The following is a 26,691-nucleotide window of genomic DNA, read 5'->3' as shown; positions in this document are numbered from 1 at the left end:
GGCGGCGGCCGGGCCGGGCCATGGGGAAGGAGCAGGAGCTGCTGGAGGCCGCCCGCACCGGGAACCTGCCCGCTGTGGAGAAACTGCTGTCGGGAAAACGTCTCAGCTCTGGATTCGGTTCCGGGGGAAGCGGCGGAGGTGGTGGTGGAGGTTCCGGGGGTGGTGGAGGAGGTGGAAGCGGCGGTGGAGGAGGTGGTGGAGGTGGTGGTGTGGGACACCCGCTGTCCAGTCTGCTGAGGTGAGCCGGGGGGGCCCTGAGGGGACTGTGGGGCTGGGGACACTGAGGGATGAAGGCATTGTAGGGCTGTGGGGCTGCGGGCCTGGGGAGCTCTGTGGGGCCATGAAGCTGTGGGCCCGTGGGGCGGATGAGCTGTGTTTAGAAGTGAGTGCAGGGCTTGAGGCTGTGGGGTGAGGAGCATGGGGAGGGTTTCTGGGTAAGGGTGGCTGTGTGGGGTGAGGGATGGGGGGGCTGCGGGACTGTGGGGTAGGAGGTGGGAGTTTGGGGCTGGGAGCTGTGGGTGAAAGCTCAGGGGTTGGGAGTGGGGCTGTGGGATGGGATGTGGGCAAGGCGGTGTGGTGTTGAGTGTGTCTAGGCTCCTGAGGTGAGCACTGAGGTTTATAGGAGCTTAGAGTTGTGGGGTGCATAGGGTTGGGGCGTTGTCGGGCTGTGGAGAAGGAATAGAGGTGTGTGTGCTGGTGAGATCTTAGAGTTGGGGCCCAGGGAGTGTGTATGGGGCTGAGAGGCTTGGAGGACTGTACTGCTTGAGGTGAAGTGTGGGTGTAGGGGTGTTGTAGGACTGTGGGGCAGGGAGGGATTGTGGGGTTGATAGGATATGGGGGCTTTTGGGGGTTGTGGGACTGGTAGGTTGTTGGTGTGCTGGGAGGTGAGGAAGGGATTGTGGGACGGGGGAAGCTGTGGGTTGGAATCTGCTCATGGAGTGGAATGTGTGGGTGGGAGGGCTGTGGGACAGGGGCTGTCTGAGCTCCCATGGCATGGTGTGGGATGGAGCCCAGTGGGATGTGGATGTGTCTGTACTGTAAATGAACGAGGAACTGGGAACTGCTGCCCCTGGGGACTGGGCCTGTGAGGGTTGAAAGGAGTGTGTGAAGAGGATGGGATGAGGCACTGTGGGGTATGTAGGGCGTGTGAGCGTAGACTGGGGCAGCCCTGAGGCTATGGCACTGAGGAGGTGGTGCTGCAGGGGCTGGGAGCACAGTCCCTGGGGTTCTGTGCCCCGAGGTGAGGCTGTAAGCTGGGGGAGCAGTGCAGCAGGGCTGGGTGCTGCCCCGTGGTGGCTTTGGCCCTGCCTGCCCCTCTGGGCTGCTGCAAGCTGCAGGTGCTGCTGATTGTGGTTGATTGCAGCAGACTGGTGTAACTGGGAAGACGTGTGTTTGGAGGATGAGGACTCTGGGTCAGTATGCCAGCAGGGGCTGGTGACTGTGCGTGGGTTTCCTCCAGTCATGGGTGAATTTACAGGTTAGATGTGCAGCTGGGTGTTCAGCAAGGTGTCCTCTCGCTGCATGTGCTCTGTGCATGCTCACCCTCAATAACTTCCATTGCTTGCAGCAGCGCTGCTCTGCCATAGCTCAGCCTGACAGTGGCTGGCAGCTCAGGGTCAGCTGTGCTGTTTGCTGCATGGGCACCCAGAAGGAGGGCACGCTCCTTTGCTTTTTGCATTTAAAGGACCATGCTGTGTAATTCACTCTGTTTTGAAGCTTTTAGATGTTTGTTAGTGTTTTCTCCTCCCCTTTTTTTTTTCTCGGCATCTCCCAAGGAAGCCACTTGCTGGTGCATTTCATGAGTTGCAGCTTTTTTGCTGGTCCAGCACTGTTCTTCTGTTCCCTGAGCAAGTAGTTTGTTTGGGGGTAGGAGGGGGGGATTTGAGCCCATTTCTGAGCTGTGCCATCACTATGGTCTGAGTGTCTGGAAGGATACAGCTTGCCTGTTTGTAGCCAGATTTGATCCAGTTTTCAATAACTGTATCAGAGATTTGCTGTTACACTCTGAGCACAGAGCCCTGTGGCTGCCAGTCCTTATGCTTCCCTGGTGTGTACATCTGCTTCTCTGCAATGCAAATCTACTCTTGGGTCAAAATTTCTCCTTCTCATTTAATATGTTAAAAACACTGAGCCCTTGTTCTGAGTGGGAAATTGGCTCGGAACCCTTCAGGCTTGTCTGCTCCAGAAGATGGATGTACTTAGGGGCTGTTTAGATAAAGTGGAGAGGGTCAGCTGAGTTAAATACACACCATGAGTGTTATCAACCTCCAGTTGTAACAGCTCTGCCACGCTCACCGACAGCGCACGGTGGTGACTTTGTGTCGTGGGAACACACTGCTGCACTCCTGGCTGCTCTGCAGGCTGGGCAGGTGGTCGGTGTCTGGCAATCAGTGTGGCTGCAGCAATGCCTGACCCAAATGTGATGGCAAACCCTCATGGTGGCAGCCCCATCGGTTCCGGAGAGCAGCTCCAACGTGGGTCAGGAGCTCCTGGGGGTAGGGAGGAGGGTGCACAGCAGTGTTTAATTACAGCCAGCTCTGCCCTGCTGTCCTCCTTTTAAATAACTTCAAGGCTTTGGAAACAGGGAATATGAAATTCTGTCTGCCTGACACTTGATGGAAAGCCGGTGGTTGGGAAATGAAAGGGATGTGATGTGGGAGGAGGTGGTGGGCACTGATGGGTCACCCCTGAGCTCAGCTGTCCCCAGAGTGCAGCGTCCCAACAGACAGCAACAGCAGCTTTGGAGTAACGTGGAGGTTGAAGGTTAAGCAATAGACGCTCTCAGTGCTGGTGAGTGAAGAAAGCACGAAGTAACTACCCAGAGCAGGGACTTTTGTACATGTATTATGAGAAGGCTTTGATTTGGAGGTGCTTAGAAGGGATGAGTCTGCTCGCCTGCTCCTTCCCCAGCTGGTTCCTGCTCTCTCCAATGCTAGCACGATGTTCCAGTTCCTATTTTGCAGCAGTCTCACTGCCTGCTCTCTGCATTCAGTCTTGGCCGTCCCAAGCCAAGAAGCACAGTTTGGAGGTGGGTACAAAGCAGCTGTTTGCTCAGACACACCGTGGATGTGGTGCCACTTCTGTACAGAGAACAAATGCCGGTCCAGAAGGCACAGGAGGTGCCCCCAGCAGTGTTCAGTGGGAAGGGTTTTACATCACTGCATTTGTTGGGATGTCAATGTGAGCTTTAGTGGGGCCTGAGGCTCCCGGCTCCGATCACAGCATGACACCTCCCACTGCAATCACGCGTTGTGCAGGTAAGCAGGAAGCAAGATGTGATAGACTGTGAGAAGTCAAACGAGAAGGAAACGCTGAGGTGGAATTAAGATGAAGTCTCTCCCCAGGGGGGCAAACGTGCTGCTCCGTAATGCTAAAAATATCTGGTAGGAAAACACACCCCACTGGGCAGCAGAACCCTGCAGAAAAAGCAACTGCTGTTCAACAGCTGATGTCAAGAGATGGGTGAGGTGTAGGTGAGAGGGGGGACTGAGGCTGCTGTTGGGCTGTGTCAGCTCCTATAGGTCCATCAGGGACAGGCTTTGCAGGGAGTTGGGGCGTTCTGCATGCATCTGTTGTGGGGAAGGATCTGGTTCTGCCTTTGCTGAAGCCACAGCAAGTGTTCCACTCAATTTGCTGCAGTTATTACTGGCGAGTGTTTTCTTTGGGTTAGGAAATGACATGGTACAATGGTTAAACACTTAAAGTAGCTTCAAGTAGTCCAAGTGTGGTTAAAGTCGGGAAAAATGATTTTTACTTAAATGAAAAAGTGGGGTTTTGTATGTGGGGTTTTATATTTGTTCCTGCACAGCTTGATGGCTTAAAGATGTTTGTTAGTGCTTTACTGGAGAACGCTTTCTGAGGGTTATCTGTTCCCTGAGCAGTTCCTGGTGCCTGGACCCTCCTGTACTGAGGAAAAATGAGGTGAGAAACACGGGGAGCAGAGCACAGGGTTCAGATGTTGAGCTCTGCGTGCCCAGGGCTGGCAGCCAGGAGGCACAGCCCCACTGCTGGGTGACGTGGGGCGGGGAGCAGCCGCCTGGCTCCAAGGTCCAACTTCCAGGGCTGTGTAAAGGTGCCAACAGAATGTTTCCTCGTCTTTCCCTTCCCTCACCAAGAGGAAGTTCCTCTTGGAGCATTCTTATGAAGCATACAGACACCATGGCTGTGTTTTCACTTTTCTCAGGGCTGTCATTAACAGTATCTCGCCCAGTTTTGAACTCTTCTGCTCCCCACCCTGCCTTGCACACAGCAAAGCAGGGCAGATCACTCTGATATTGCTGAGAGTACGAGCACCACAGGTGTTAGATGTGCACCAAGTCTTACATTGCAAATTGTTTCCAAAGCACTTCCTAAAGAATTCAGGAAGGCTGCAATTATTGGCAATGACTCTGAAGCGTTCTGCATCTGCGTGATCTTCTAATGCAGCATTGAAACACTTCACGTGCTGAGGTTTGTGTTCTATGCCAGCAGCTCAGTGCACGACCTCAGACAGCCACACTGGCAATGCTGTGGCACGAGGAGTGCCGGGCAGCTCAGGCTCTGTGTCACTGCCACATCCCCATGTCAGAGCAGTGCACCCAGGTGGGCATGGAGCACAGTTCCCAGTGCTTCCCATTGCTGGGTAACACCCCTTCCAGGAGCTTCATCTTGCAGTGCTCACACATGGGTTGTTCATGGCTGTGTGTTTTTTGTGCCCTGAGCAGGACTGACTCAAAGTTGGCTGAAGCCTCCCCAGAGAAGCTTGAGGACCAAGCAGGTGCTGATGGCTCGCTTCAAACACCAGATGCAGACTTGACATTTGCATCTCCAGGATTTGAGGGTTGGCTGTACTGATGCTGGGTTAGCAGCTGCGTTCAGCAGTGTTCATGCAGAAGGATTTGTCCATATTTACCTTGCTGGCCAAAGGGATGTTTGTGAGGTTTCAGCAGGCTGAGTGGTTGGCAGAGGGATCCCCCGCCAGCTCTTTGATTTGTGTATGCCCCAATTTCTTGTCCTGCAGTTGAGCTGTGTGCAGGAATTTCAGCACGAAACCCACAGCTCTGTGTGTAAACAAACAGGAGCTGCCCAAGCAATGAGATGCCAACACTTCTGTAGGTTTGCTTCAGTCTGCAAGCCTGAAACTGGAGGAACATCACTGCAGATGCGAGTGCATCCAGAGCACAGCGTGTTCTGAAGGCAGGAGCTGTACCGAGTTGGGCTGGTTGCTGAATGCTGAAAAAATGGGGTTTGACAACTAAGAAGGAGACTTGAAGGCTATGACTACACTTGTGCAGCAGTGATCTTGTCCTCTCCTGCTTTCATTCCCCAATGGATGCTTGAGCATTCGTGGGGCTGTGCCAGAGTAACTTGCTCCAGCTGGCTGACCCAGCAGAACAGCTTCATTTGTGATGGCCCTGTTCCTAGATCCTATACAAGGGGGGGTGGAAGCCTGCAGGTGTGGAGGGGCAGGCTCTCCCCTTGTTCTCTGCTGCTCCAAGAGCTGTTGTCCTGCAGCAGCTTTGTGTGAAGTGATCCCCAATTGTGTGTTTGTGGGAGAGGAGCTGCTGGATCGAGGTTGCTTGGCAAAGAGCTCAGCTTTATAAAGATGAATGTATGAAACAGCATTTGATATATGAGCAGCAACTGAGCCAAGAAACAGTGCTCATCCAGTGGTGGTTTTTAATGCAGTGCATTGTTTTAGGGTGACTGAAAGAAAAGCAAGCAGGCTGTGAAAGACAGAAGTGAAAGAAGGGATGCAGAACAGAGGTCATAGATCACGGATTACACCTGCATTCATCTCAGACCAAAAGGGAAAACTCCCTGGCAGCTACACTTGGATGAGGATGAGACAAGCTCCTGCAGGCTGCTCTGCAGTGAGGATGGGTGAGCTGTGCTGTGGTTCCTGGCTGCAGGGATGGGTGAGTGTCCCCAGCACGGCTGTCATCCTCCTGTGCCACCTGGAGACAGCAGCACTGCAGGAGCGCTGCAGCCACCGGCTCAAGGTGAAGCATCCTCGTGGAGGTGCCTTTAGATGGGGTGGGGGTGGTCTCCTCTTTGGATTGCCCCCAGGTGTGAGGCTCTTCTGATGTGGACGTGGCACCGTGCCCGTCCCGAAGAGCTGGCTCTGGAGTACAGCTCAGGCTTGGAAAGGAGAGAAATCCTATTTCACAGAAAAATGGTAAAAATAAAACTGTTGAGGATTGATTTGTTTCTATAGCAACAGACTAGAGAAGCTAATACAGCTGCTCTCTGCAGAAAGGAGAAAAACAGGAATTGGCTGACAGCTCCAGTCCCAGATGCACTAACATTTCAAAGAAAGATCTTCGATAGTCCAATGGAGGGGTAAAATGCTTAATTAAAGGCCAGGAGGGCAGAAAGGTGTGAACTGTGCTCAGGAAGAAAGCAGTGCCGAGGTGTGTATGTACAGGCTTCTCTCTTTCCCAAAGGGCTGATTGCTGCCACCCCCACTGGGGACATGTCCTGCCCAAAGTAAGGCAGTGCCTCAATGCAGAGCAGTCCCTGGATGTTCTTCGTGTCTCTGTCCTGCAGGGAACCACCACGACTTGCTTTAATGATCAGGGTTTGTCAGGGTAGCCCTTTGTTGCATGGACTGGGAAATGATGGCCTTTGGGAAGCCAAGATGAATTTTGGAATCTTCTTGAGTACCCTTTAGCTCAAAGCAAGTGTGGGGCTCAGCTGGGTGCCCTGTGCCAGGGCAGTTCTCTGTAGGTGTTTGTCCTGGAAGAAGATCCCATGGAGCACTCACACTGCTGGGTCAGGTGCTCGAGGGTAAAGCCCTGTTCTTTACCTGTATTGTGTGTGTATTTGGGTGGATTTTTACTTGACTTTTGCCCAGACCAAGAATTTGAGCAGTCTGTGGCTCATTACGGCCCCATTCACGTAGCTCTTTTCCCCAGTGGTTAGTAAAGGTGAGCATGTGAGAAGTTTGGGAAGCCCCACGTAAGATGCCAAGTGGAGAGACCACGTGTGCATGCACATTCCTGACTTGATACATCCTGCCTTGCATGGTTGAGTGTTTCAGATTAAAATCAATGTATATATCTGAATCTATCTGGATGTAAAGGGATCTGCAGAAGCTGCGTTTAAAGCAGGAATGTGCAAGCAGGGCTAGTGCAAAGCTCTCCGAGAGCCTGTGTTATTTTGCTTAAGGGAAGCAAGAGTTTGAGTTCACGTTGTTTAGGTTTGGTAAACCCAGATTACATTAGCACTCTCCCCTTGTTATTTAAACACATGGTTTCTTTTAAGGTGAAATTAAATTTAAGAATAGACCTCAAGCTTTTTCCAGCTAAAAGGGAGTATGCAGTGCTGCGTACTGAGGATGCAAGAACACAACCCTGCCTGAAAGTGAGTGCCATAAATAATATTTAAATACATTATCTCATTACATTCATATCTAATCCTATTGCCTGCTGGTTTTCAGACTCTTACGCCAAACAAGCCTGAAAATGTCATAGGTTGCCTTCAAATCTAATACTGAAGTGGGCTGGAAATTAGGTGAAATGACTTTTGCCTCATCCTAATTAAGACACGATGAGCAATCCTTTCAAGTTTGGCATCACCAAGTAAATTGCCTGGTTTTAGAATGTAATCCGATTAAAGGCGGCTAGTGCTGCGGCACAGATGGGCTCCCAGCCCTCTCCTTGCTGCTGGAAACCAGAGCCTTTTGTTTTAGGAAGGAGCAACAGGTTTCTGATTAAAACCTTGATCTCTGGAGGATTGAAAGCTTTGCATTTAATCTTAGTTCTCTTTAAGGATCATGAGGGCCATCAGATGACTTCAATACGTTGTGCAGGTGCCATGGACCTGGGTTTTGGTTTCCCAGTACCCAGTGATTTTTTTTTCAAGCCATGGTTTCTTGCTGCAGAGTGTTAAGTGTGAAGAAGTGTTGGCTGTCCTATAAGAGACGTTTGAGGAGCCTTGATTTATCCTGCCATCCCCCAAGGGTGACTTCTGGTTGTCTTGGAGTGCTGTTAGTAACTCCCTCTGTGCAGTGTGAAATCACTGCGTTCCTCTCATGACATCGGGCTCTCGGTTCAGCCTGGTGGAGTCTGAACTCTATGGCTCATCTCCACTGAGTTGAAACCAGCTGAAAACACGCAGCATCTGGAGGGTGTGCGCTCTTAGTGCTTGGTTTGGTATTTTGGGGATGTTTCATTTAACAACAACAGGAATTACTTTGCAAAAAGGGTGAAACGAGAAAAGCTTAGAAGATGAGAGTTGAGTATACCAAACTTGGAGGTTGTTATCCCAATGTGCTTCCCAGCACCCGGGCTGAGAGCACTGCTGGGAATCATAGAATAACAGAAGTGCTGGGGTTGGAGAGGACCTCAAGATCCTAGAGTCCAACCCCAATGCTAAAGCAGGTTCTTTACAGCAGGTTACACAGGTAGGCATCCAGATGGGTCTCGAATATCTCCACAGAAGGAGATTCCGCACCCTCCCTGGGCAGCCTGTTTCATCACTCCCATCACCCTTACCATAAAGAAGTTATTCTCCTATGTTCAAGTTTTAGGCCATTGTTCCTTGTCCTATCACTACACACCCCTGAGAAGAGCCTGGCCTCATCCATTTGCCTCCCATATCCCTTTAGGTATTTATAAACATTTATCAGATCCCCTCTCAGTTTTCTTTTCCCCGGGCTGAACAGACCCAGGTTCCTCAGCCCTTCCTCACACAGGAGATGCTCTGGGCCCTTTATCATCTTTGTGGCCCTCTGCTGGGTTCCTTCCAGGAGATCCCTGTCTTTTTTGAACTGGGGAGCCCAGAGCTGGACACAGTGGCTGAGCTGCAGCACGGACCCCATCCTGCTTTCTTTTGAGGCCTGGAAACAAATCAGGGGAGGCGGGCAGTCCTGCTCCTGCTGTCCCACAGAGCCCGTGCTGCCTTCACAGAGGATTTACTGTAGTAGATTCAAGCCCAAAAATCATTAAGTACAGCTCTGGAATGACTTGGGAGAGTCAAGGCGCTGTTCTTAGCCTCTGCTTTGACTCACTGTGCCTACAGGCTCATCCTTGTGAATGTGCAGCTCCCGACCCAAGCTTTTTTCCTGTCGTCTGGGCCCTGTTTTTCAGATGCAGGTGGAGGGTGTATGTTGGCTCTTGAGGTCAGGTTAGCAAGAAGGAAGAATTTGAATCTCAAAATAAACATGAGTGTTAAATGTTGTGTTTAAGTTGTGTGTGCGTAAATACACGGTAAGCTGTTTATCCTTCTTCATTGACCTTAACTGCTTTGCAAGACTTGAGGTTTTTCTTGCTGATGTTATCTGAGTGTGAGGTGGTTAAGAGCTCAGTGTTCTCCCCAGCTCACTCATGCTTGGCTTTTGCTTTCTGCTCTAAGTTCTTCAGGAGCACGGGGCACATTGTAATGGTCTTCGGTGCTGCTCCGAGGTGGCTGTGTGCACTGCTTCTACCATGAGAAGGTCAGGAGAAAAAGGAGTTTGTGCTTCCTCACCCCAAAGGCAGTCTCTGTTGGTGATGGGGAGATGCTGAAGCAACATGAGGTACCCTGGAACCATTGTATAGCTGCATGGGTGAGCCTTGTTATGGCTCAGATACAGTTATTTGCTGGGATTGAGTTGCAGTGTCCCTGGACTTGTTAGAGGCAATGCCTCTGCATCAGTTTACAGTTTAATAGTCCAGCATGCATGTACATCTGTACCTGTGTGTTAAGAATGTGAGGCTGGGAAGGGCTCTGCTGCTGAATGCATCTTCTGGCTGAGGGAGCTGTATTTAACAAAGAAACTGCCTCTCAAGTGCACAACTGTTCCCTTTTGCAGCCATCCCAGTTTCCATAAGCTTCCTTAGGAACTGCTGTGCCGTGAGTCTTAAGCTGATGCTTTCTGTGTTTGCTTGATGCAAGCCAGGACTGAGCAGGAGCTTATCACAGTGCTCTGTGACCATGACCCAGTCTGTTGTGTCCTCAGTTTTCCCTGGAAGCCGCTGTAGGTCACTTTTCTGTTTGCCTTTATGCCATTGCTCTCTCTCGTTCTGTCACTTCCCTAACCAGCTAACAAGCTCATCGAGAAGGAATTCCATCTGCAGTCAGTGCAGCTGTGTGAAGCTGCCTCACTTGTGCCAGCATTGCTGGCAGTCCTCGCCTGGTCCTGTGCTCCCTTCCTTGAGGGCCTCATTCCCCCATCCTGTTGTGTTCAGGTTTCACTAGCAGACAGCACAGTTTGCTTTTCCCTGAAGCTTACTGCTTCTCCCTGCTCACGTTGGTGCCCCATGGGTCTGTCCTGAGGCATGCAGGGCTCCCTCCATGCCCAGGCAATCCAGCACACAGTGCCAGCCTGGATTCAGAACCCCCACATCACTGATCTCAGCAGTGTTACAGGGAGATGGATGGTATGTGAGCCACCATCTAATTTTTTTTTTAAGTCTCCCTAAGGCAGAAGTGCACTCTGGATGTAGTTACTGGTACAAACCAATTGCATTTGCTTTATAATTGATGTAGGGCAGGGGTAATTTGTTCTGTCTCTCTGCTCCACTTGGCCTATTTACCTGTTTCTCATCTGCTCCAGGTCAGGCATCAGCAGTGGTCTGAGAGGGAATTCCCTGTGCTGTGGCAGCAGGAGCAGGCTGGCAGGTGACACAGAGGTGGCTGTGCATGGCCTGGAGGGCACCATGGCTACAGGGACCACCTGAGCCCCTCTGCAGACGGAACAGTCTGTGCATGGAAGGATAGCAGGCAGCACATCACCCTTCATCCTAGATGCAAGCTTCCCTGCTGGAAATCCCAATTCACACTGAGCTGTGTATGGGATGAGATCACTGTGGGTGCTGGGGAAAAAATAAACAGTCACTTTGGCTGGATCTGATCCCGTTGATTTTGTCTGACAACGAGCATCTAGGAGCTCCACAGAGCAGACAGCGGAGAGTGATGTGTCCTGCCAACCCAAAGCACTTAATTGGTGCATCAGTTCCCCTGCATGAGGGCAGTGACAGGCAGTGGGAATGAAATGCACTCTGCGTTTCTTGCTCAAATTCCTTCTGGCGATGTTTTCTGCTCTACGTTCAGAGCCTTTGTGAGTCTGTGTGTCAGAAGTTGGCAGGGCAGGTGGATGTGTACAGTTCGAGACGTGCTGCTCTATTTCTGTTGGTTGACTGTCAAGTCTTGTGGGGTTCTGTAGCTCTCACAGAAAGAAAAGGGGGGGGGAACGCAGTGTGAGTTTGCCAGCTGCAGCCCAGCACTGCAGCCTGAGCTGCTCAGTGCTTTTGATCAGGGATTTGTGGCTGCCCAGGCAGCTTGCTTTGGTGCAGTGGAAGTGCTTGGATGGAGGGCACATGTGGCACTTAGTGAGAAATTGCCAGCAGAACCTGGGAGCCTGCACGTCCTGGATGTATTCTGCTCATGTAGAATCGTAGAACCATTTGAGTTGGAAGGTACCTCTAAGGGCCTTCTGGTCCCACTCCCTGCATTGCAGAGGGACCCCCACATCTCCACCAAGTGCTCAGAGCCCCATCTTCTGCCCCTAGACAGCTAAATGCTGTCTTTTCCTCCCTTTAGTTGCATCTTCTCCAGCACCGTGGCAAATGTAAAGCTCAGCTTCGAATGAAGAGCAAGGAGTGCTTACCTTCACAGTGCTGCTGGTTCCAGCTGCAGTTGTGGGATATTGAGAGCTCCAGGCTGTTTGGTGACATCTGTAATGCTGCTCAGTTTATTGAATTTGTGCAGGAGTGTTTTGCTTTCTTTCGTTCATTTTCCTTGAAAACAATCTAATCAGGTGCAGAAGAGGATTCATTGTCAAATCAGCATTTAGTAAATCTCATTAAAGTAGTTGCGAGCACTTTGCAGAATGTTGGCTGTCCGTAGAGGTCAGTTTCTCCCCTTAGGAAAAGAAAAGGAGCTTTTGAAGTCAGTGCTTCAGGTAAAATCCTACCTCAGAGCCCTGGGTGGGCAATGTTTGCTTCCTGACGAATATAGGCGTTCCAGTTGGAAAATGCAATTAAGGTAATAGTGGAGACTGCATCTCAAATTCGTTTATGTGCATTGGATACTAGGTGCAAACTCTTTCCTTTTTTAATGGCTTTAAGTGAGCATTTCCCCTCTTCTTCTGGAATCCCTTCATCTTTTCTGACTGTTGTCATCTCAGGAAGCGTTATGTGGGTCAGCCCAAAAGGTGAGGGCTGCAGGAGCCTATGGGGACAACATTTTGGTGTTACCTTCCCTTTGTGCTTTGTCTCTCCCCAGCAGAGTGCTGCCCATGCACTGTGTGTATGGGGGGATGCTTCCCGTGCTGCCACTCATCCCTGCAGGTGCTGACTGCTCGGCGTCCCTTGTCTCGATGGTCGATACATTTATTTTTTTTAAATGGTGTTTCAGAAGAGCTTTGTTGAGGTCTGGCTCTCCAGTCCCCCCACCATCAGTGCTAGAATGCAGAGCCTCGTTGTGTGCGAGCTCTGCTTGGTTGCATGTAATCAGCTGGAAGCGCTCGGTAATGGGAGCAGCTTGCAGGGCGAGTGTCTGTAATGGCTTTAAGAATAAAGGGCAGCACGTGCACTCCAAGCAGACCTGGCTTTTCCTCCCCTGCAGCTATTTGTTTTGCCTCCTGCTCAGAGGGGTTCTTTGATGAAGGCAGCATGCACGAGTGACCTATCCTGTCTGTTTGCTGCTGCATAATGCGGGAGGTGACTGAGCCCACCACCACCCCCACACATTAAGTTTAAAGAGATGCATTTCCACTGCCAGCAGCCATCTGTAAGGGTAGGGCTGCCCTCCTCCTAGCGGGGAGTTTCAGCTTGGGTGACTGCTTTCTATTAGTGATGCCAACCCTCCCCTGTGTCACCATAGCGGGACCTGCAGTCCCAGAGGTTAGTGGTGGCTGGGACTGTTCTTACACCATTAGGTCAAGTCTTGCAGCCCAGAACAACCTCCTGATGGCCCTTCCAGCTCCTGAGCTGATCCCTTTCAGGACTGCTATTGCTCTGAGAGCTTTTGCTTTCAGATCCCTCGTCAGCAGCTCTGCTTTCATTGCTGGGCATGGTGAGAGCACATGTGCTGGCAGAGCCCAGAGCTCTGAAGCAGGGCAGTGGTATCACGTGTGGCTCTGTCCTTGTGGTCCCTGACAGCTGTCCTGCCCTCCTGAGGTGTCTGCTTTTCCCTGTCCACTGTCATCACATAGTGGAGTTTGTGGTCAGCTGACTTGAAGGAAAGCGTACCTTGTTAAACTTGTCTGGCTCTGGTGGATCCGGGGGGATGTGAGGAATGCACTGGGTTTTGAACCCTTAATGTTTAGCGTTTTAGCTTCTTTGCTGCACTCATGCAGTGCTGCCATTGCCAAATAACTGCTAAATGCTAAGGAGCAAGCCCTGATGCTTTCAGAGAGTACAGAAGGACTGGAAGCTGTTTCTGCTGGTGCTGGAGAAGAGGACAGAGGTGATGTCCCATGGCTCCACCTGTGCATGGCATTGTGTTTTGGTTCTTACAGCCAGCTGCCTTGCTTGCAGGTATTAATGCAACCTTCCCTGCCTATCTCACTTAGTGCAGTAGGATTAAGCTTTCTGTTTGGTATCAGTTTAGTGCTCTTAGTAGTGTTGAAAACACTCTGCTAAAGGAAAAGGCAGTGATGAACATGAGCCTTAAGTGAGGTGTCGGGCTCATTCCCACCCCCACCCAATGCACAGATTCTCATCTCTTGGGGAACTTCAGCTTTACATCCCCTATTGGAAACCGGGCGCTGTGACAACTTTGCTGCAAAGGAAGTTGTTTTTCTCGTGTGCCAAACCTGCTTTGGGCCAACATTTTGGAAGGGAAGAGTTCCAGATGTGTGTCGGGGATCAAAAAGTCGTTCTCATTAAAAACCAACCCCGTTTTTCTTTGCTGTGATGATGTTACAGGGCTCTGCTGTCTCCTTTCAGCCGTTCTTTGCTCCCTGAGCACTAGCTGAGATGGCAGACTTGCCCTCCTGCTGCCATTGATTTATTTAGATATCCATGAGTTTTCCTAGTTGATGCGATGGAAACATTCGTCTCATGCTTTCATTCAACTGTCCCTCCTTCAGATTTGTGGATGCAGCTGTTGGAATGGCTCCTTAGCTTCTGCCAGGTCTGCTAACAACCCGAATGCAGCTGCAAAAGAAATCCTGCCCAGAAATATGTCCATAAATCAGGAAACTGCTCTTAGGTGGGGCCGTTACCTTTTGTGCTGCGAGGTAAAGCTCTCAGCGGGCTCCCACTGAGTTCGGTGCTCGAGATTTGTTTTATGTGCAAGGAAATGCCTGCACTGGGAAACTGCACTCCTTTTTGTGCCGCGGGAAGGAATTTTCTGGAAGCAGCCGCCTGCAATTAGTGCAGGGGAAGCACCTCCAGCAGTAGAGAGCTGTGCGCAATGCGTGCTGCGTGCCCTCACCTGCGAGCTCTAATTGGAAACACAGTTGTTGTTCCCTGGTGGGTTGCCTGGGCTCTGCCTGCTGTAAGCCCACGCTGCTGTGCAGAGCACAGAAACACGCGGTGAGGTGTGGATTGCTGCTGTGGGAATCGCCAAGCAGTTGTGTTACCTCTGCCACACAGCACAGCCCCACTTTGCACTGCTGACACAACGTGAATCCCAGAGCTGCGCCATCGAGACTTTGCTGATGGCAAGAAGTGAGTCATCCCCGCCTTAACAGCCTCTGCTGCAGAGGTGTTGGCATCGTTTCCCTGTTGGAAGGAGCTCACAGGGTCGGTGCAGGGCTGGGCTTGGCCATGGCTGTGCATTCCGTGCACGTGTCTCAGCTGCAGCTTTACCCTCTGCTCCATGTCTCCATGGCACAGTGCTCCCATCCCAGCAGGATCCGTGTGTCCGCTCTGCCCCTTTTCTTCTTCTCACATCTCAGAATGGGATGCTTACGGCCTAATGTTCTCTCTTTACAGGTGTTGCTCTCCTACTCCTGTGTGTTAATTGCTGAGCAGACTCCTGCTTTGCAGAACTGTGTTTTGGTGAGGTTTCCCTATATCCTCGAGGAAGCATTAAGGCAGTGGGCTGACGCTGTGCATCCCTGTCCTCTCCAGTGTGCTCATTCCCATGAGTGGGGCCAGTGCTCTCCTGTTGCCCAGAACTGGAGATTTGTGGCCCACCAGCCCTCTGAATCCCAGCCTGCTCTTTGACCTGCCTGCAATTAATCTGCCCATCGTTATTTGAGCTCTGGAATCTTTTCCCCATTCATCTCACCACTGTGTTATTTTATTTTTCAATGCAACTTTCTGCTCTCAGTGTGGGGGATTTCTCCGTGCTTTTCTCAGTGCTTTTGGCTGTGCTGTGCTCTGACTCCCCTGTTGCTTTGCATGTGAAAGCTGGTGGCCTTTGGCTCTCCCAGGGCCGTGCAGCCTGCTCCATGCATTGCATCCCCCCAACAGCTCCTTGAGGTTTCTCGGGTCCTGAGAAGCACGTGGGGTCAGCTTCCTCCCTTGCATTTAAGCATATGAAGTTGTATTTTAGCCAAGAAGGCAGTGGCGTTAGTGGGAGGATTTTGCATATAGCAAAGGCTTCTCGGGCAGGGCTGGAATGTGGAGTGAGACCTCTGCATGAGTTTAAAATGCTGGGATGCTCTGCAAGCTTGATGTAATTATCTTCTGTGAATGGCCACCCGCATCTTCTGTAACGAGTCTGATTTATTTGTGTAACTGATACCGCAGCTGTAAAATGGTAACGCCAAGCTCTCAACCACCATGCTTTCAGTGTGAACTCTGCTGCATGAATTGTGGTTCTGGTGGGTGCTGTGTGATGGATCCGGGGAGCAGGGCTGGGTGCAGTCCCATTGGTGCTGGTGTGCCTCGAGAGCCGAGCTGGGAAAGAATCTGCAGAACAGAAAGAAGGGAATGCAGAAGGCGTGCAGGGCTGGCAGTGCACGTAGAGCTCAGGAGGGGGGCAGCCAGGGAGTTGTCCCAGCTCTGCTCTCCATAGCAAAGAAAAATCTGCATGAAGAAGTGTGGTGAGCTCTGTAAGCTCAAGATCCCCACTCGGGCTCTGCTTGCTGTGCTCTAACCAAGCTGCTCGCTGGGGACTCTGCTAACCCTGCCAAGAGGGGCTGAGGAGTATTGCTGGGCTCCGGCCATGTTCCCCCTGGCCCAGGCTGCTTTAATCTCCTCCAGCCTGCATCAGCAGCTTCGTTTGTCCACTTCCTCAACTTGAATTCTTGCACGAAGCATTCGGGTTGTTTGTATTATCAGTCTACGAGCAGGAAATACCAACGGAGGGCTGCGAGAATTTAGCGGCCGCGTGGATATTAAGAACGGGGCTGTGTGTGTGGGTGATGTCCTGCAGGCCATGCACGAGGAGTCACAGCCTCCAGCCTCACTGCCCTGGTCACCATTCATCTCTGGGCCATTGAACCACGTCTCCAGGCATCTGGGCTGAGTTCTCATGTCTTGTATTGAGTGCTAAGCTTGTAAACGCATTAGGGTGGCAGTGGCTTTCTGTCCGTATGCACACACCTCCTGTTGCTTTGCAGCACAGATCAGAGGCTGCAGACCTGAGGGCTCATCGCTGCATTTGAAAAAGTGGAGTTGTTCTTTAAGCTGGGCTTTGCTGCAGCCTGATGCCCTACGCAGCTTTGTGAGTAAAGTTACAGGAAGGAATACATGGAAAATAAGCAAGAGGACAAATATCCTCTTGTTCAGAAGAACTCTTGATCATGACCTGAAGCGATGTGCTTTATTCAGCAGTTTTGACAAACAGGAAGCTTTCTTTAAGAAGCTACAGCATTTGCTGAATCACAGAGCAAGAGAAACGGGGTGCAAGAGTTAGTTCCAGCAGAACAGACCTTGCAGTTTTCAGAGCTCCTCTTATATCCTTCGTGTTCAGTTTTAATTGCCTGTCCCACTGTACGCAGTGCTTGGATTTTATACTCTGCTTCTCTCAGTGCTGTGTTTGCATTTTAAAGATGAGAAAACGGAGGTGTGGAAGCAGAGCCTGTCCCAAGGCAGTGTGACACGGCAGGAACAAAACGCTCGTGGCTCTCCAAGTCATCCCCTGCACACTGCCTTGCAGCACTCGAGGAGCATCGCAGCAGTTTTGGTGTTTGGGTCTCCTCTGCTTTGTTCCTTCTCAGCTGTTCTTGCTGAAGGCGACGTTTACCTTGCTCAGTTTTGAATGACTTGTAAAATCAGGGCAGCAGGTCTGGAGGTGGCTGTGTTCAGGTGAAATAATTCAGGCTCTGGTGCAGCACGATCTCACAGCACCGTGCACCAACGCTTACCTGTTTTCCTTCATTTCTTGTCTGCAGCCATCGGAGGGAGCGTTGCTGTGGAGGGGATGCTGGCCCTGGGCTTAGCTCCGGGACTCGGAGGGGAGATGACCTTTCCGGGTCCCTTCCAACTCATTCTGTTATTCTTTGAGTTGGATGCTCCTTCTGTGCTGCTCCAGGAAGAGGCCCCCAGCTGGGGCTGGCTGAGCAGAGTCCTTGGGTGCCCTCATCCCTGTAGCAAAAGCTCTGAGATGCCCAACAAGCCTGAGGGCAGCTTGGCTGCAAGGAGTGCAAATCTGTTCTGCTTCAGGCAGAGATACCAAAGAGTTGTTTGTACGCTGCTTCTAGCTGGAGGTTTTCTCTCTGTATGTTCTCAAAATGTTTTCTCCATTGAGCTCAGGCTGTTTTCATGCTCTGCAGGAACTGCAGTGTCTTCCAAAAGTCAAGTTCCCATTCTAATGCCCTCTAACTCACTTTCTGCAGGCTGTAGTAGGGCTTGTTTTCCTGTGTGTTGAGATCTAAAATGAGAAGCTTGGGATCTCACTGTAGGCTGTGCATTGCATCGATAGCAGTGGGTTGGAAGGTTGGGTTTGTGTGCAGACAGGAGAACTTTCATTGCAGGGGAGTTGGACTAGATAGCCCTTGAGGTCCCTTCTAACTCAAAGGGTTCTATGGTTCTGTGAACTTGGTGGCTTCTACTGTAGACCTGACATCGAAGTATAAATAATTCTCTTCTTAAATCCTTCCCAACCGAACTTCTGAGTGATTTGACCTTTCTTTGATGAAAGCTTTCTGTGTAAGTGAGAATGAATGGGCAGGGGTGAGGTGGGAGGGGAAGGACACACGGGATCCCAGCAGATGTATCCCTGCAGTGCCCAGACCTTGCTGCTGAGCCAGCTCCAGCTTGGGCTCCAGCTTCTCTCTCCCAGTTGTTTGACTGAGTTCTGTGTTTAACACGTGAACCAGGCCATGTCTAAGGGGGTTTTCTGGGAGTTCATTTGCTTGCAGGGAGGCTGTGCTGGGAGTTTGGACTGGAGCCCCCAGTAGCTGTTCCTGCTCCAGACTATACCCAAACCTTCTGGCACTGTCTTTAACCATTAATTGCTGCTTTAAATCCAGCAATAAATTGCTTGGGCAACCAGACTTGGTGAGCCCACTGCCAAAAATAAACGAGGGTCTGAAAATGGCTCAGGTCCCTGCATGCTTCAGGACCGCTGCAGCTGGATGGGGCACAAGCCCTTACAGACTCCATCCTTTGGGTTTTGGGGTCTCATATCTTCAGGCCATAATGTAATCCATCACCCTTCAAGTGATGCATTTCATCTGTACGGAGATCTGCTGTTTGCTTCTGAAGCACAGAATGGGGAGTGGGGCACAGGGATGCCCCTGGCTCCTTGGCAAACCGGATTCTGTGGCTTACTTCCCTGTCCTCTTAGATAAAGCTTCCCTCAGGGCTGTTTCTCCTCCCAAGGAGCTCGTGAACTCCAAAGCCTCCATCCCAGAACTCCAAAGCCTTTCAGTAGGGTTTGCTGGGTCGGGCATCACGGCAGGGATGGGCTTCCCAAATCCCACCTGAAATGTGCTGGAGCGCAAGCATGCTGCGTGACTTCTGTTTCCACTTGGTCTGCACAGCGTCCCTGTTGGTTTGGTGCCTTTCCTGCTGCTTTTATAGACTGTGGTGGAGAGTTTTTCTGGCTGGGACCCCTGTAGTAATGGCTGTTATTGCAGAAAACCCAGTGACCGCTCAGACTGCCCCATCCCAAACAGTGAGTGGTGGTGATTGCATGCTGGGGAGGAAGTTAAATGATCAGCAAAGCCCATTTTGTAAAAAAAGCAATGGGTGACTCTATTTAAAAGCAATTACACCGGGGGTTTGTGTGTGCTGTTAATTTCTACCCTGAGCTCAAAATAAAATGAAGGAGTCAAATGTACTCTGTTAAGGGAGGTGTTATTGTCCAGTCTTATATTTATAAGTCTTGAAAAGATAAAGTTTAAAGCAGTCCAATGCAGATGGACTGATGAGTTGTTGTGAAGTGTGTCTGGGGAAGGTGAGAGGTTTGTTTTCATTGGAGAGTGTTGCTTTGGGTTCCTGTGCCCTTCCTTGGGGCAGCAATGATGGGGAGAGCTCGACCAAGAGCACCGCTGGCATCCTGTGTGTGTTGCTCCGGTGTTCTAAATGGGACACACACCTTGGAGGGGTTGGAGAGGAGATGAATACTACAGTCCTTGAGTTTGACTTCTGAACAAGGGAGGGGAAGTGCTTGGGGACCACCTGTTTCCCACAGGGACTGCTGGCAGTGATTTTTGGGCAGTGTGAAGTCAGTGTGAAGCCTGCGGGTGACAGGAGTGGGCTCTGCATCCCACCACTGCACACCCCGGTAGCTCTTGGTATGGGGGGAAGGCTTCCCTAACCCCACAGTCCTTCAGAGTTAGTGTGAGTTAGTGATGTCTGATGGCCGTATCTTCTGGTTAACCTGAGTGTTCCAACGAGGATGGTTTTTGGTGAACACGTGTCTGGCTACAAGAAAACTGCTAGGAGAACATGGGAGCTCTGATTCAGAGCCGAGCATGTCTGATGGAGCACCTGTGTGCTCTGTGACACCCACACTGTGCCGGCTGCTCTGTGTTGCTACCCCTAACCACAGCTGCCCAGTAACCATCTCAGTGTGAGAGCTCTGCTGATGCCTTTTCTTGCAGTCTGTCTGTCTGTTTGCTGTATGCCTAAGTGTTCCCTGTACGTTTTCTGTCTTGCAGCATCTGGAGAGGGCCAAATGTGAACTGCGTTGACAGTACTGGATACACTCCACTGCACCATGCTGCTTTGAATGGTCATAAGTGAGTCATCTTATACTGCCTTTGATCGTAAGGGATGCTATGTGCTTTACAAGCTGCAGTTTGTTCATGCATTCACCACTCTGATGCTGTTGCCTCTGAAAATGTGGTGATGGTGCAACACTACACCATCTTCAGGACAAGCAAAGAACATCAGTGCAGCAAAGCTTAGAGGTATTCTCTGCTGCACCGTGTCCGTCTGTCTTCAACAATTTGGCAGAGCGTGGAGGTTTTCAACCACCCTTTTATTTGCAAGCAATTTGGATAAGATATAACAAGATGTTAAAGATGGCTTTTCCAGTAACAGTCCTCTGCAGTCTGTCTGGTGTCCAGCGTGTTGCTATGCCTGCACCACCTGAAATTTGCTTTTGTGTGTTATTACATTTTTACATAACTCTGGTCTTCATTGTGGTAGGTCCTGCATTGTTCACTGCTACTTCAGATACTGAAGAATTGAATAGAATCATCCTCCTTGTGCTGATGCAGTGACTTCAGTCCATATTCAGCTCTGTTAGAATGAAGATAACACTGATCTTCCCTCAGCATTCTTTTATTTCTTTCTTTGGGCCTCATTTAATAGGAATGTTATAAAATCACATTCCAAGGGGATCTCTGAAATACTTTTTTCAGATGATTTTCTTTTTTTGTGTGTGAAATAGTCTTATTGCAGAATGTGAGACAAGGACTGAATGCCTTACAGACCAGAGTCTCCTTCTCTTGCAGGGATGTGGTGGAAGTCCTCTTGAGGAATGATGCTCTCACCAACGTGGCAGACTGTAAGGGCTGCTACCCCCTTCACCTGGCAGCTTGGAAAGGAGATGCAGACATAGTGAAGCTCCTCATCCACCAGGGACCTTCGCATACTAAAGTGAATGAGCAGGTCTGCCTATTTTTCTCAAATATTCCTTTGAACTGACTGTCTCGGATGGAGAAAGACCCCTTGAGCTGACTCCTGGCCCTCCCCAGCTGGCAGCAGTTGTTACAGAGTTAATCACTATTGGGATGGGGAGGGCAGTACCTAAAGCAATTCCTCCTGTTCTGAGTTAGCAGTATTGAATGAATGAGGTGTATATACATTAACCTATAGAGAGAGAGAGATAGATAAATGTATACTGAGAACCCCTCCACACCTAGGAAGTAGTCTCCTGCTTTCATACTGTGCTTCTGAAACTAACACAGGTTTTCCTTTCAGTTGCTGGATAACTGGGAAGTTTTCTAGTTCTGTCCAAGGATACGTTGGCTCCCTTCTTTTGGGAACTAATCAAAGCAGCTTTGTTTAGTCTTCGTTTGGCCATGCTGTCTTAGCTCCTCTCCTGGCTTGTCTCTAGCACTTGCTCCAGTTAACTAATATGTAAGTGGTGAGATAATTTCAGCCCTATGGTGACCCCAGATAAATCCCTTGCTTAATCTTCATTTTTTTTTCTCAATCAGGAAAGGAAAAAACAAAATAAATGTGGATTGTGGGAAGTCCCACGTATTTCTTTTGCTTAAGACTTTGGATAAGAGAGCTGCTTCACTGAGTGATGCTGGCTGAGCATTGACACTGAGCCATCTGTGGTTCTGCAGCAGGCCTTAGGCAGATGTGCAATCACACATTCCCAGAAGACGGTTAAAGCTGTGGTGGCCCTTGGATGTCCCCTCCTGAGCAGGGATGCCTGGTGTCCCTGTGAATCAACTCCTTCCTGCTGGGGTTTTCATCCAGCTGGAGGCAAATAAACCCAAACAAGGTTGTCTGCCTTAGTGCCACAGGGTTAAACGTACATTCATACAGAAGTGAATTCATAATGAGGTCATACACTCCCAGCTCAGGTTTAGCAGAATCCATGTGAGCTGAAATGACTGTCTGAGAGCTGTGAGTTTCTGCTGTTTAATTTTGATCTGCTCTCTATATTTTTTCAGAAGCTGAGGAGCAAAATTCCCTTCACAGAGTCGGGGTTAGGAGTCCCAGTCCTGCTTCCAGCCACACTTTGTGGGGGCAAAGTTCTCCTGTCTGAGCATTCAGTTCCTCAATGTAAAGCAGTTAATGTGACGCACCAGCTGTTGCAAGACTAAGTGGTTGCTTCTAAAGCATCACGAAACAAAAACCACAGTGCTAATGCTAATCACCACCACTCCTCAACTGAGTAGGAATAACTGTGTTTTACTGTCTTGGACAGTTTTCTAGCTCAGGGCTGTGCACAGTAATGTCTTTGGGCACAGCTGCAGGTGTTCAGTCTGTTGAAAGAGTGTTGAGAAGTGCAGTAAGCTGTTCACAATCAGTCTGATAAGAACTGACTGAGGGCTCTGAGTGGGGGCGCAGTAGGACAGGTGTAGGGGAAACCTTTTCAAAAGCCCAGTGTAATCCTGCCAGGTAATGTTTCATTAATGTTTGTTTAGTAGGAATCCTTTTAAACGATGAAAATCAGTGGAATAACCTGTGCTGCCTGAGTCTGGAGCCTTGTAAAGAAACACACAGTGGTTCAGGTTACAGGAATCAGCTGCTGGAATGGCTTCTGCTGTTAATAGCTCTGACTGGAACAAGACGCTGTGTTCTGTCACTTCCACCCCTTGGGAGTCACCCATTGCTTTGTTGCTCAATCTCACCCATTTCATTATCACATTTTTGTTCTTTTTCCTCTTCCTTTTTGTAGAATGCTCTTGAGATCAAAGAACTCAAAAAGTACGGCCCCTTTGACCCATATATCAATGCCAAGGTGTGTACTTTGCTGTCAGCATTTCACTGCATCATGACTCCAAGCTGCACTCGCGTGCTTCCAGGTGCAATGTCATCCAGTTGCAATAATACCTGTTCAGTTTGCAGCTGCTTGGGGAAAAGTAAAATGCAACCATTTATTTACTCTGGGTTTCTTTCTTCAAAGCAGTTATAGAAACATAATTTAAGGGAAGCTTTTCCTTACTTTCCTGGGGGCTCCTTCATTGCTTAGCCTTGTAGGACTCACGGTGATGGTCAGTTTGCTTGATTTGGCTGGATGACTTCCAAAAGGTAACTTCATTTCAATTCAAATGCTTTAGGTATTGTTTCATGTGCTAATGTCGCTGATAAATGCAAAGAGAAGGAATTTTTTTTTTTCCTGCTTAAACATGGATGCATTTTCTGTGGGCTGTTTGGAGTGAATTTCATGCCTTTTCTCCTACAAAACGCATAATGCTGTATATGTTTGAATGGACGGTTAACACTGGTGGTGGTGGTGGGGAGAAGGGAAGGTAGTAACGTTGATACCTCCCTTCCTGAGCCCTCCGTGTCCTGCTTATTGCTTCAGTCTCTTTTTTGGTGTTAAGTCTGTGTTGTCTGACCCTTCAGCCCTGGTCTTCTGTTCCTGTTCTCCTGCCTGTTTTGCCCCCCCCTTTTGCTTTTAGCTCTCGAACTACAAAGAGGCATGACATCAGCACTTACGATGCACTGAAGCTGAGCAATTGAGGAAGCAGATCAGAAAGTTCCTGGGGTCACTTGTTCTGTCTGTCAGATGGCAGTGGTTTCTCAGGCACTCCACCATTTCTCATTTTCATTTATAATGAAGCAGCAGACACCAGTGATGGCATAATAGCTGCTGCTTTATCACAGGATGCTTTTGCTCTCAGCCGCCGCACCACGCTTGCTTCCAGCCAACCATCTGGCACTCAGCCATCCATGGCAGATCTCTCTCTCGAAGTTCAGCTGGGATTTTCACTCTGCTTGATGCGCAGTACCTTTAAAAACACATCCAAAATTCCTGAGCTTGCTAACTGCTGGGAACGATGTTTGTTTTTGTAGCTTCCATTTCAGGAGATAGTCTAGAGTATACCTCTTGGAGCACAAATATATCCACATGAAACTTGTCCTTATCTATGGTTTGGACAAAAATCCAGCTGGGAATTCTACAGCAACAGATACCTTTGGTAGAAACGTATCCCAGTTGAGTTCACCTGGCTGAAGGGGAACTCTCCAAATTCCTGTCAGTAATATAGAGAAACCTTATATGCTAGCATTAAATTTTTGAGTGAGGAAGGAATCTAAAGCCCAAACTGGGTGAGCTTTCTTGTGGAATGTTTATTAAGTATTCTATCTTAAACTGATTTTCTTTTGGCAAGTGCATTTTAAACTCACACGGCTGTGTTCGGGGTGGCTGTAGCACTCCTGCAAGCAAGGCTGGGGCTTTGAAATCTTTGCTTTGTTTTTTAAGGAGAGAGAGAAATGACTCATACACAGCACCTTAGGTCCATCCAAAGTTGTGACCAGCTTACCACTGGTTCCTGACCGAGTGTGATGAAGACCAAGAAGAGCTACACCTAACATACTCACCTTGATGTTTTCTCAGTAGCTTCGCTGCAGGTGGGAGAGCCAAAGAAAGTCTAAGTGCAAAGTAAGGAGTCCTTGCTTGGCTGCTGCTTCCAGCTTCTCAGCTCCCATGCAGGATGGGATTTGATATAGAAACAATCAAAGCAAGATGTCTCCTCTTTCCAAACATTTGGGATATTTAGAAGAGGGGAAAAAGTGTTTCTATAAGGTTGAATTACAGATTAAATTGTTACCCTGGTCAGGAAGAGGTAAGAGAGCCAGAAGCTTCTTGTTTTCCCGAAAGCTTCTTTTTGTGCCTCTTCCTTTTCAACATCTTTTAAATAAAGAGCCCTTCCACTGTGTCTGTGTGGGCCTGAGAGACTTCTGAAACACAAATGATAGAAGCCAAGTTAAGAGATGGAGATGCAGCTTTGTTCCCGTGACTCCTGCCCCCTTGAATTGGGCTCTCTAAGTTGGGATGAAGGAACCACCCAGTTGAGCAGAGCCCAAGTAGAAAAAGCTGTCACATAGCCCAAGGAGGAATAAACTGCACAACCTACCGTTGTCTTTCTTAGTTGGCAGCAACTGATTCATGCACGTTGGGTTTAAAGCACTATAAATCTAAATGGTGTGCCAAGAGAAGAGGAAGTCTACAATCTGGAGCCTGCATGTGAAACCGGGCAGTGCGGCCACCTGCAGAGCTTCTGAGAGCTTGTTGGACAGATGGGCAACGTTTCTTCTGAAATGGTTTTGGCATTGGTGGGCACCTGTAGGAGCAAAGGAGCCTGTTCATCCCTGCTCTGCTGAGGGCAGAGCTGTGAGGCACGAGTGGAGGTCTTGCAATCTGATCTAGTTCTTGATCTAGCAGCTGGCAGCCCTTTCTGTGGCAGGGGGGTTGGAACCTGGTGGTCCTGGAGGTCCCTTCCAACCCAAGCCATTCTGTGATTCTTCTCCCCACCCCAAGGCAGAATTGTGTCTACTAAACCATTCCTGCCTGGCATTCATCAACAGCTCCTCCGAAACCTCAGAGCAGCAATGCCATGGTCTGCCTTGGTGTGAGCGTTCAAACCTTTGCAGGTTAGAAAGTTTAAAAAAAAAAAAAACTTTTTCCACTTATTTTAAGGAAGAAAGATGTGATTTAGATGGAAGCCCTCCTACGGTGTGTTAGGAACAGGAGTGCAGATGCTCCTGACTGAGCTGGAGGTGCTCTGCTGCAACATGTGATGAGGAGCGTAAGGGCAATGGTATGTGGTATCTGATTACCAGGGCTTGAGAAATGTGATGGAACCCATATGAAAGCGGAGGCATTCCTGCTCCTGTTCCCATTTTGTGGTCTGTAGGTGGGCATCAGCCGAGGCCCAGCTTCTCACTCCTGGCTGCAATTAAGGGGGGGTGCTTGGATTCCTGCAGGAATGCGGCCCCTGGGTCCTATTGAGTGCTCTGTTTTTTTCCTAAGAAGTTTTGAAATTTGAACCCACGTGCCTTCTGGCTGCTGGGAAGGAATTTTCTTTTTCCATCTCAGATAAATACATACATCTGAGCGCTTGTGCTCGTTGTTAGGCTCCACTTGGGCTTGGGGCACACTCCTTTGCCTGGAACGGTTTGGGGTATTTTGTGCTCCTCAAAGCTCACCCAAAGTGGGAGCAGTGCAGGCTCATGCAATAGCAGGAGTTCCTGTGATGGGGAAGGACTTGCTGTAATGGTGCAAGGCCTCTCACCACCTGATGGCTGTGCTACAGGAGGATGGGCTGGGGATTTTGTCCAGGTTTCATGGATGGGATTTCATCCAGAGCAGCAGCGCCCTGAGTCGTTTAGAGAAAATGAGACTCAATTGCAGCAAACTTCAACAACTGTACTATCAGAGGATGTTGCATGCCTGTTTTGGAGCTGCAAAGCAGCTGTTTGGGGTTGCAGCGTGCTTTAAAGCCCCCTTGGCAGATATGGTCTGGGTGGCAGGGGAGAATGGGCGGTGCTGGAATGGAACAAACCAGAGCTGTGCACCCCCATTCGGCTCTGTAGGCACACAGCTACAGCTCCAGGAGGGCTGGGGCTATCTCCTGTTTCCTTGAGCTGTGGGGCATGCTGGTGGCCTCGGTCTGGCTGTGCCATGGGCTCACAACATCCAGGTTCCCTTCCCTGCCCAACACAGATAACAGGATCTCCCATCCTTTTAAAAGAACTCCAGACCAGCACTGTAGGAGCATTAGGTGTGATCTCTGTAGCTCTCTATTCTCTCCCCTTCTCACTCTGTATGTGTATTTTATGTGCAGACTTCTTTATTCTCCAGTAACTTCTGTCCACGTGTATGTGCGTTCCTTCACCATGGCTGCCTCTGCCGCTCCAAGTATCGAGCCTGTTCTTTGTCTGTGACCTCCTGTGCTAACAGTGATGCCCTGCTTTGCTTACCTTCCGAAGTCCCTCTCTCTGCACGTGGCTGTGTCCT

At 49.8% G+C, this 26,691-nt stretch overlaps 1 protein-coding gene across 8 annotated transcripts in view; it reads left to right on the top strand.

Moving 5' to 3' along the window:
• ANKS1A (ankyrin repeat and sterile alpha motif domain containing 1A) overlaps nt 1-26,691 on the top strand; it is an 85,616-nt gene continuing 58,925 nt past the window's right edge. For 5 of the 8 annotated variants that reach the window (XR_005841912.2, XM_015298996.4, XM_004935039.5 and 2 more), the window contains exons 1-4: nt 1-238; nt 19,916-19,996; nt 20,717-20,873; nt 22,624-22,686. Coding sequence is in view for 6 of the 8 variants with exons in the window: in XM_015298996.4 (XP_015154482.2) it covers nt 21-238; nt 19,916-19,996; nt 20,717-20,873; nt 22,624-22,686 (519 nt within the window). In the remaining 2 variants the exon portion in view is untranslated. Of the gene's footprint in view, nt 239-19,915; nt 19,997-20,716; nt 22,977-26,691 lie in introns of those variants that run through there. The other 3 variants (XM_015298999.4, XM_015298995.4, XM_015298997.4) reach the window with 2 other exon arrangements.

Source organism: Gallus gallus, chromosome 26, assembly GCF_016699485.2.
Source record: "Gallus gallus isolate bGalGal1 chromosome 26, bGalGal1.mat.broiler.GRCg7b, whole genome shotgun sequence".
In the NCBI taxonomy this organism is placed as follows: Eukaryota; Metazoa; Chordata; class Aves; order Galliformes; family Phasianidae; genus Gallus; species Gallus gallus.
Note: the sequence above shows the minus strand (reverse complement) of the source record. Positions and strands in the feature narration are given on the sequence as shown.